Below are 10,471 nucleotides of genomic sequence, written 5' to 3'. Positions count from 1 at the left end.
TGCATTAAGTTGGGTACATCATTTGTGCACAATTTGCAGTCAAGTAATCAATGACATGTAGATGTAGTTATAAAGGTTCTTTGACCTTTTTATAAACATCTAATCAGTTGTGCTATTGATTTGGGATATGGGGAGTGCCAATGGCACCCGGTGTTAAATACTTTGAAACTTGAACTTTGATTAAAACATAAAAGGTCAAAATCAATCAAATAATATAACATATTTTATTATTATCACTTTATATATTAATATACATATCTTATAATTATAATATATATATATATATATATATAATTCCATATTATATATTTATCATTATTATTTTTATTTTATATATTAATATACATATATATTTATATATTATCTTTTATATATTATTAATTTAAGTTATATTATACAATTATTTATACATATATTTTTTAAATATATATATATATATATATATATTCATGAATGCATCCACACACATTATATATTATTATGATATATTCATACTTATTATAATTATTATATATATAAGCATGAGTATCATAAATTTATCTTACTTATTYTGATATTTTTAAAATTATATAATTTAAAGTTATTTATACGAGTAAATATTTAWTTGATAATGAAAAGATATTTATAATACATTGATTTTATTTTTATATAATCCTTCTTCATTAACCGTTAATTAAAATATATTAGTTTTAAGGACCTTAATCATTAATTTATGTCAACCATACAATGTTTGATGAAATTTTGAACTATTTAGACTAATTGTAATATTAGACTTGAAACGACGTTAAAAATATAATAATTTAAAAAATAAATGAGATGTTTATAAAAAAAACTTGAAAAATGTAATTACTTTTACAAAAAGTAGCATTTCAAATTTTTGGGTTATTTTAATATTTTTAAAATGATGTAGAGAATTAATATCGTGCAACTTAGAGAGTAATAGTCATTTATAAAAAAAATTCATCCTTACATATATTGTTAATAATATATTATCGAACTTTAAAAATTGATTATTTGAATTATTTTAACCCAAAAAAAATGCTATATATTGTAGTTTGCTTGCCTCACAGATCAAATAAATGGGAAAACGATTTTTAAGTCACGATTTTCCTGATACGTAAGGATTTATTAATAATATTATTATATTAAATTTAATATGTAGTTTGATAACATAAAAAAATATTTTTTAATGAATAACTATTAAAATTAGGTTTTTAAGGATCGTTATTATATATATATATATATATAATTTCTTAAAAATAATTATTAAGATAAAGTAACGTTTTTTTAAGAAAAAACATTAAAAGAGAAAAGAAAATATATATGTCTTTTATAGAAATTATGATAAAAAGATAATATTTGTAATAGTATATATTTATAATTAAATAAGATAATTAAAAAAATAGTATAAAAAAAAAGACAACAAAAAGACAAAAATACAAAAAGAAAACGAAAAAAAGAATGATTACATAAGTATAGAGGTGCCATTAGTATGAGGTAAGAGTGCCATTAACCTTTCCCTTGGGATATTTAGGTGGAAGGAGTTTCAATCTGAGACTAAAGTCAAAGAACTATTATCAAATGTGATTAAACCCCGTTCTTTAATCAGATATGAGTGATATAAGCGTTATCTGAGTTTGACCCACTTTTGAACCAAACCCTTAAATGAGAGGTCTTAATGCTTCAAACAAAGAGGTTGAGTTGTTTAGTTTGTTGATTTGACTTCATCCACTTATCCTTTTTCATGTGTCCAAAAACCTGCCATAAAATGACTGAGAGGTATACGGAAAATTCTGGGAATTAAATGTATGACCTTACGAGCCTAAATGGTTTAATTCTTCTTGTTCCTTCACAACATTCAAGTTGGTCTCTATATATCATGTTCTATTTTAGACCTATTTTCGGTAATATATCAAGTATGTTTGATTTATTTTGTTTCTATATGACTCAAGTAAAATAGTTACAACATATATAGAGACACGCTGATATTAAAAGAATAGCATTTGATTATTAGAGATTTCTCTATTTCTCGTGAGAACGCCTTTTAAGCTTTTGAATATATTTTTTTTATTACAATGCTTGCATATTGTAGTAATATTTTTGTAATTGGGTGGAGCATGTCTGTAAGGGACCCCTATACCTTGTTATATACCTATATATATATATATATATATATATATATAGAGGGATGTTATTCTACACAATTTGTCATTCATACACCCTATACAACCCTCATCTCAACCATTTAATTTTTAATCAATTAATTGTTTCTTAATATAAAGTATTAATCATAATTAATGAACTCTATTCATATTCCATAAATATTCAAATAATAATAAATGAACTCCCATCATTTCTATAAATATCTCAATTAATTGGGTTGCAAGGGTTGTACAAATGCATAAGGTTGTAAAAGAAATATACCCTATATATATATATATTTTGTTTCAAATGCAACCCATCATATTTATACAATCAATACAATCCAATAAATTGAAATATTTATGAAAATAATAAGAATTTATTTATTATGATTTAACACATATATTTTCATTAACCTTCACACGGTGCATATGCCTTAACATGAAAATGTTAATATATATTCACAAAAACGATCAGATCAAACCCACGTGCGAAAAACCAAAACGAAATAGCCTCTCCTTCACAAAAACGCAAACAATCATCTCCGTTTGATCAAAAGATAGTGGCTGACCTATACTTTACAAAATGGGGACCAAAACATGCCTCCCCCCCACGCCAAGATTTTTTTAAAATGGTTTTATGGTTGTATCTCATTTGGTGCCACCAACCCCTCCCCTCCACCGTAAAAACTAGGGGTGTACATGGATTGGGTTGAGCGGTTTACAACAATTTTACAACCCAACCTAATTATAATAATTTGGAAATTCAACCAAACTCATTCAAAAGTGTAACCCAACCCTTGCAGGTTGAGGCGGGTTGGGTTGGGTTGGCGGGTTAGTATTTACATAATTTGACAAATAAAATAATTAATGAAACTTAAGTTTATGAATCATATTATAAAACGTCTTATCTAAAAAGATTACAATAGATTTATAGGACGTTTTTGGACATTTCAACAAATGTTTTAGAATGATCTTTACATAAAATGTCGTATTAGTTATTTTATAGAAACGTGTTGAGAAGTGTCCCATAAACTCATCTATTTATAGGACACCTATGTTCATACGACATTTTTTCCAGTCGTGTTGTATAAAATAACTAATACGACACTTTATTTTAAAAACATCATAGAATTTTTTAAGACGTCCAAAATCATCCTATAAACATATTGTAATTCTTTTAGATAAGACATTTTTCCAATGTAACTCTTTAAAAGTGTCATAGATTGATGGATTCGTCCATCAAATATCTATCAATATCATTCGTATTCTCCAACATATCAATTTGTTGTTGCTGCAAAAAAAAATCAATAATTTTTCTTATTAATTAGATTATTTGTCATCATTTTTTGATCGTAAATATCTTTTGGTAACCTATATGTTTAAATAAAATGAAACAAAACATAATATCAATAAAAATTATATAAAATTTATACATTAATAATATATATACATAATAACATATATATATATATATATATATATAAATAAAATTTTATAAAAATTATATATTAGCGACGGGTTGGGCGGGTTGATCTAGAATCAACCCAATTTCAACTCTCCTAATAGGCGGGTTAACGGTTTGGCGGATGGGGGGTTGGTGATTAGGCGGGTTGGATTTAATTGGGTTGTTAGCGGATTGGGTTACGCAGGTTTCATGAGTTGACAGTTTTTTGTACACCCCTAATAAAACCTCACACTCTTAACTAATGTTGTTATTTTGTTATTAATTTTGTTCATCTACATTTGTTTCTAATTGGTTATTTGCAACAATGATTTTATTATAAATTAGTTTAGTGTTTAGCCATCTCGTTATTTACGAATTATCGAATATTGTTATCAGGGGCGGACCTGGTGTGGTGACATGGGTGGCACGTGCCACCGAAGGGTAAAAATTTTAGGTTTGTTAACGGTGCTACCGTATTGTTTTGGAAGGTGCTACCGTATTTTCCTGAAATTCAAACAGTACCACCGTATGAAAAAATTTCTGGGTCCGTCCCTAATTGTTATTATGTTAAACCCAAATAATAAAAAAATAACCGAAAACAAAGAGTAGATTACATTTTTCGTTCGTATGGTTTTTTAAAAAATTTCTGTTTTCGTCCCAGTAGTTTTGAAATTATGATTTTTAATTCTATGATTTATAATTCCTTATCGTTTTTTTCCTTATGATTTAAACTTTATTGCATTTTTCATCCCTATAATTTACATTTTATTTATATTTTAGTCCCTCGTATTTATAAATAGCCATTAGCATCATGGACGAAAACAATTGCATATCACAAGGACGAAAACCGTAATGTTGAAATCACAAGGACGAAATATGCAAATTATAACAAAACACAAGGATGAAAAATGTAATTTACTCTAATAGAACTAAACCAATTAAAGAAACCCGGTTTTATTTAGTAATATTATTTTGTCCTACAATGGGAAGGACTTCAAATTTTTGCCCTTCTTGATGAACAAACACACTCTCACTTTTGACTTTCACACACACACAAACGATGCAATCGACCAAATCATGGATTTATGCTTTGTTTTACCTCACTCTCATCACGATTTTACTCTATTTGATGCAAGTTTGGATTCTATCCGACAAATTAATGGTGTCTCATCACAGAATCACTTCCAAGAAGCATCCAAATCTTCCTCTACGTTTCAATTTCGACGGCACTTTCAAGATCCTTCAGGTTTACTTAATTTCATTGCCAATGATTTCAAGTTCTATTAAGAAAATCAAAAGAGTTGGTTGTATGTTTCGATTAGGTGGCTGATATGCATTATGGAACTGGATTGACTCGGTGTAGAGATGTTTTGAGCTCTGAGTTTCAATGGTGTTCCGATCTTAACACGACGCTGTTTTTGAAACGAATGATTGATGCCGAGAAGCCTGATTTTATTGCTTTTACAGGTAGGTTTTTTTTTTATAAATCATTTTCTATGCAGTATCTGAACTACTTATTTGGATACGATTAGACTCTTAATTACGTCATTAGTGAATTTTCTGATCAGTGGTAATAGTTAACTTCACATTATCGAGGCATTTTGCTTCACTTCTTACACCTTAGTTGATAAAGGATCTACAGTTGACTTTAGGCAATCAAACGAGCTATTTTTAGAACTTTACACTTGCTATCGATTTTAAACCATTTTTGAAAACATTGATTACTATGTTGAACTCTATGAAAGACATCACAAATGGAAGTTGTATCCATTTATAGCATTTAAAAAAGTACCAAATTGAGAGTTAAGAAGTCATAATGTTACTCTTTTACTGGAGCTGAAGGAGGAGTATATGTTATTTATCTGTTCTTTGAGAGTGTAAGCAACCTTCTACAGTAAATCCTCATGCAGACTGTAAGAACTCATTACAGAATATGTAACATATTGAAACATAATGTCGTTTTAAGCAAGCTTTAAGTACAGTAACCATGTCGATGAATAATGAGAAACCTCTTTTATTCATCCAAAGCTCTACCCTACTAACTACAACTTTGGCAACATAAACCACAAGGGTGGTACCTGATTGGTTTGATCTTGGTTTCAAAGGTCAAAAGTACCAGGAGGTCCCAGGTTCAAATCCAAGGTGGAATAAAAATCCCCTTGTGGCCACGGAAGTTCAAATGTGGTGACTCCGGGCTATCTGCAAAGCAGGTGGTCGCCCTGGGATTAGTCGGCTCGCATAGCGGGTTGGATATCCAAGTTAATAAAAAAAAAACCTTTAGCAACATAAGAGATCTGGTTTGGTAAGAGTGTGGAAAATTTAAACTGACATGTTCATCGCCTGGCGGGCTGACTCTTTTACCTTGCTTTGGTTTATACCGAGATAGAACTTAAAAAGAGTCCAAAAGGTTTTCTCAGAAGTATATAATATTTATATATGGCAAAACTCACACACACTCCTCACCGTTGGTGAGACTTGAACCCTTGACCTCCAAGAAGGTTGGATCTACCGGTAACCTAGATACTGCTGGACCATTGTATCATAATCTATAAGCATAGACTTTTAGGTACAAATGGAATTATATAGTCCATTTACGCTTTGGGTGTTCATATATAAGTTAATGGTCTTATTTCTTAGTCTTTCCTTTATCAGTTGATTATTCTTTTTGTGATTGCCTTTAGGATTAACTTAAGTCCAAAAGCAAAGTACTTCCTTTAATATGCAATACTAGCATGAACTCCCTTCCCATGATATCATATTGCTTCCATATCTGGACTGTCCAATTAATCACAATGTCTGTAAAAAGATTCTGAGTTAATGTTACTTATTTGTGCAATATCATAACTATAATAGATGCTGGTGTTGTGGTCTACTAGCTTCCTCTATTTGTCTTCGTTAAAGGGTAGTTTAGATAGTTGACAAATAATCAAATATTTTACTTCAATACATGTCAAACTAAAATTTCAATTTTTATGGTATCACTGCAACTGATTTTCGCTAGTTGTGGCAACTAGGGGATAACATATTCGGGTCAAGTACTGATGATGCTGCAGAGTCATTGTTCAAAGCTTTTGGCCCAGCCATGGATTCCAGACTCCCTTGGGCAGCAGTTTTGGGTAATCATGACCAGGAGTCCACTATGACTCGTGAAGAACTAATGTCATTCATCTCCCTTATGGATTATTCACTTTCACAACCCAACCCATCCACTGAAGATACCTCTGATCCTGCCAAACAACAAGTTATAACAGACATTGATGGCTTTGGAAATTATGATCTCAGAGTATGGGGTGCACCAGGATCTTACTTAGCCAATCAAACCATCCTCAATCTCTTCTTTCTAGACAGTGGTGACAGAGCTGTCGTCAATGGGGTTCGAACTTATGGATGGATCAAGGAGTCTCAACTTAGTTGGCTTCGTGATGTTTCTAAGGTATTCAAGTTTGTACTCCCAACCCCCTTCTAGAGTACCATATCAGCTAGACTTAGACCTTTCTACTTCAATATATGCTGAAACCCTCCTCTCCTCAAGGACTCTTTTGGAAAGTAAACTGATTCACATGGTATCAGAGCCAAGGTCTACTTCTGGGACATCTTTGCCCGTCTAACCTCTATCGGAGGGGGTGTGTTAGAGTTCCACATCAGCTAGACTTGTACCTTTCTACTTCAATATATATTGGAACAACCTTCTCTCCTCAAAAGGCTCTTTTGGAGAGTAATCTAATGGGGTTCCACATTTGGCATCATAGCCAAGGTCTATCTATTGGACATCTGTGCCTTTCTACTTCAATATATGTTGGAACCCCCTCCTTTCCTCGAGGATTCTTTTGGAGAATAACCTGATGCGGTTCCACAAATCTTGCAAACTGGTTCTATTATATTTAGATTTCATTAACATGTTGCAGGTCTCGCTAACAGGGCCATAAGCAGGAAAACCATCAATCGGAAGACATTCCCATGGTACCAACACCACCTCCAGCACTAGCATTCTTCCATATCCCAATCCCAGAAATTCGTTATGGGCCTTTCATGGAAATCTTTGGGGAGTACCATGAAAACGTAGCCTGTTCGGTGGTGAACTCTGGAGTCTTGCAGACATTTGTGTCAATGGGAGATGTGAAAGCTGTCTTCATAGGCCATGATCACCTCAATGATTTCTGTGGGAATTTAGATGGTATATGGTTTTGTTATGGTGGTGGTTTCGGATATCATGGTTACGGTAAGGCCGGGTTGTCGAGAAGAGCTAGAGTTATACTTGCAGAACTTAAAAAGGGGAAGAATGAATGGATGGGAGTCGAAACTATTAAGACATGGAAGCGAATTGATGACAAGAAATTGACAAAAATTGATGAGCAAATCCTATGGACATCAAGTTGATTCTTGTTGCAGGTAATTGAACCTTAAAGCTTGAGCATATACTCTCCTATGTCTTCTTTTTATTAAAGGGTAAAATACATCAAAATGTAGCGAAGTTTGCCTAAGTTACTACTCCCTCTGTCCCAAAATAAATGTTCACGATGAAAAGTTAGAATTATGTAATTATTACACTTTTTGATTAACTAAATGACAACTTTACCCTTAATAATGGAAGTAATTAATTTCTCCTGGATAGAATTGGAAAGTAGGAACTTACTTGTGAAAATTCACATTTTTTGTGGGACAACTAAATTAGAAACAGATACTTTGGAAGGAGTATGTAGCAAACTTCTGATACTTCTTATTTCGCACACATTTTACCTGATAAATGGGTTTTCAGGGTACAAAATAGAAAGAATTAAACGTTTCCTACACTAATTGAGAAAAAAATAATAATAATTCAAACCACAAGGGTGGTGCCTGATTGGTTTGAGTTTGGCTCTAATGGTCAAAAGTACCAGGAGGTCCCGGGTTCAAATCCAAGGAGGAATAAAAATCCCCTTGTGGCCACGGAGGTTCAAATGCGGTGACTCCGGGCTATCTGCAAAGCAGGTGGTCGTCCTAGGATTAGTCGGCTCGCATAGCGGGTTGGATATCCAGGTTAATTAAAAAAAAAAAATAATTCATTGTTACATTAAATAGGAACCAAGGAAAACTATATGCATATTGGCCTTGATTACATCAACTTTTCTGTTAATTTTTGCAGCAACTGTTTCTGCAGGATCTTCATCTTGTCAAGAACTTTGCTGTGGGTGTGGTGAAATATGCTACGGCCAACCCTTTTGACACCCGTAATCATGGTAAAAATTCCATTCTGCGTTATATGAACATCGCCTCTATGCGTGTCATTCTTACGTGTTTCTATAATGACACACTTGCACAAACGTTTTACGTGCATCACGCGTCTACCCGTTATTCGAATTTTATCTCATGTCTGTTAATAATCATTACAAGTTACTGATAGTATTGATTTTGATATACAAGTTTCTTCCATTTTTGTTCAATTTAATTGTATTTTAGATAATTGATCAGTAATCATGCATTTATATATATTTTGGGATGAAACGGTTAGTCAACCGTTTGCGTCTTTTCCGAGTTCGTCGGCATGGAGTTGGTGGGCGGGTCGACGTGTTTCGTTGGCTTACTACTATGATTGTCGGACGAGTTACTACTAGATCAAATTACAAAAGTTGTACCAAAAGTATTACTCGATCTACAACGCCCTCAAAAATATACTGCTGATGCATCGGCTTAATTTAGGCAAATACGTGGTGAATCGTACATAGCTGCCTAGCTCGGGGTAACGTATTCTAGAACACTACAAACACCCCCATCTTGTAACAAAAGAGAACTTGCATGGTTTGATGCGGAAAAGAGGAAAGGGAAAGAAAAAGCGTCTTGCTTGAATAAGTTGTTGAGCGATATATGAACTTGTGACAGGGCATCTTCTATTTCAAGTGTAATTTCATCTAGTAAACCTTGAACGATAAGAATTTCACCAATCGTGCAACGAATATATGCAATGTTTGTCCCTCCAACACAAATGATGTACGAGAGCTGAGGATGGTTTATAAGTGCCGTATGTAAGAATTCAACAATATCATTATTAGTGGAGTCTCGCATTAGCTACTCACAGACGAACCCATAACTTTCTATATGAACAAACAAATTCCATTCGCTACTATTTTGACTAGATTTTTGTCAAATAACTTTCAAAGGATAAAAGACGATATGAACAAACAAATTACAGGTTTTAGAAAGTTAAAAGAAGCACCAACCTAGTTACAAAGGACCAACCGGACGACCAACTTCAAGAGTGGATAACCCACATTCATGCCCGAAAACAAGACACTAATACTATTATAGTTCTACAAAAGTGAAACATATGAAACCATCTTGGTACAACGAGTTTAAAAAGACAAAATGACCAATCACTGTACAGTTACAAAAGGATTAGTTGCACGGCTAAATGAAACTAATCCTTTCCCAGATGCATGAGATGAAAGGATTAGTTGCACGGCTAAATGCAACTAATCCTTCCCAAGATGCATGAGATGAAGGAAAGCGTGGGTGAAAGGAATAATAAGTGCAACAAACAAAAGACCAAACAAACATGCAAACCGATTACTATCAATCTCATAGTTCTAAGAAAGTGAAATATATGAAACCAACTTGATCCAAAACAAAGTGAAAAGAAACACTTACCTAAACATATATATATATATATATATACTAGGTTTGGACCCATGTATTACACGGGTTAATGACAAAAATTAAATGAAACTGATATGTATTTTATAAAGAATTAATAATCGGAGGTAATTTATAAACTTAGACAAAAGTACAAGTCCGATTAAATTTTTGATATAAAGATGCTCTTACTCGAGAATTAAATGTTACATATACAAAGGAYGGCATGTGCTTCGATAATCAGAAAAACTTCTAAATGAAGACGAACAATATAGAT

General features: G+C 32.4%; 1 protein-coding gene across 2 annotated transcripts; it reads left to right on the top strand.

Annotated features, from left to right (window-relative positions):
- The first annotated feature begins 4,598 nt into the window (after window positions 1–4,598).
- Window positions 4,599–9,008, top strand: LOC112518625 (probable inactive purple acid phosphatase 28). 2 transcript variants are annotated; one of them, XM_025126391.1, is made up of 5 exons: window positions 4,599–4,834; window positions 4,911–5,055; window positions 6,603–7,021; window positions 7,507–7,977; window positions 8,726–9,008. In XM_025126391.1, the coding sequence occupies exons 1-4, from the start codon at window positions 4,649–4,651 to the stop codon at window positions 7,963–7,965; spliced, it is 1,209 nt and encodes a 402-aa protein (XP_024982159.1). In that variant the 5' UTR covers window positions 4,599–4,648; the 3' UTR covers window positions 7,966–7,977; window positions 8,726–9,008. The 2 variants fall into 2 exon arrangements, with proteins under 2 accessions (XP_024982159.1, XP_024982160.1); XM_025126392.1 differs by having other exon boundaries at window positions 8,711–9,008.
- Window positions 9,009–10,471: the final 1,463 nt, after the last annotated feature.

This window comes from Cynara cardunculus, assembly GCF_001531365.2.
Source record: "Cynara cardunculus var. scolymus isolate 2C chromosome LG 9, CcrdV1, whole genome shotgun sequence".
NCBI classification, from domain to species: Eukaryota; Viridiplantae; Streptophyta; class Magnoliopsida; order Asterales; family Asteraceae; genus Cynara; species Cynara cardunculus.
Note: the sequence above shows the minus strand (reverse complement) of the source record. Positions and strands in the feature narration are given on the sequence as shown.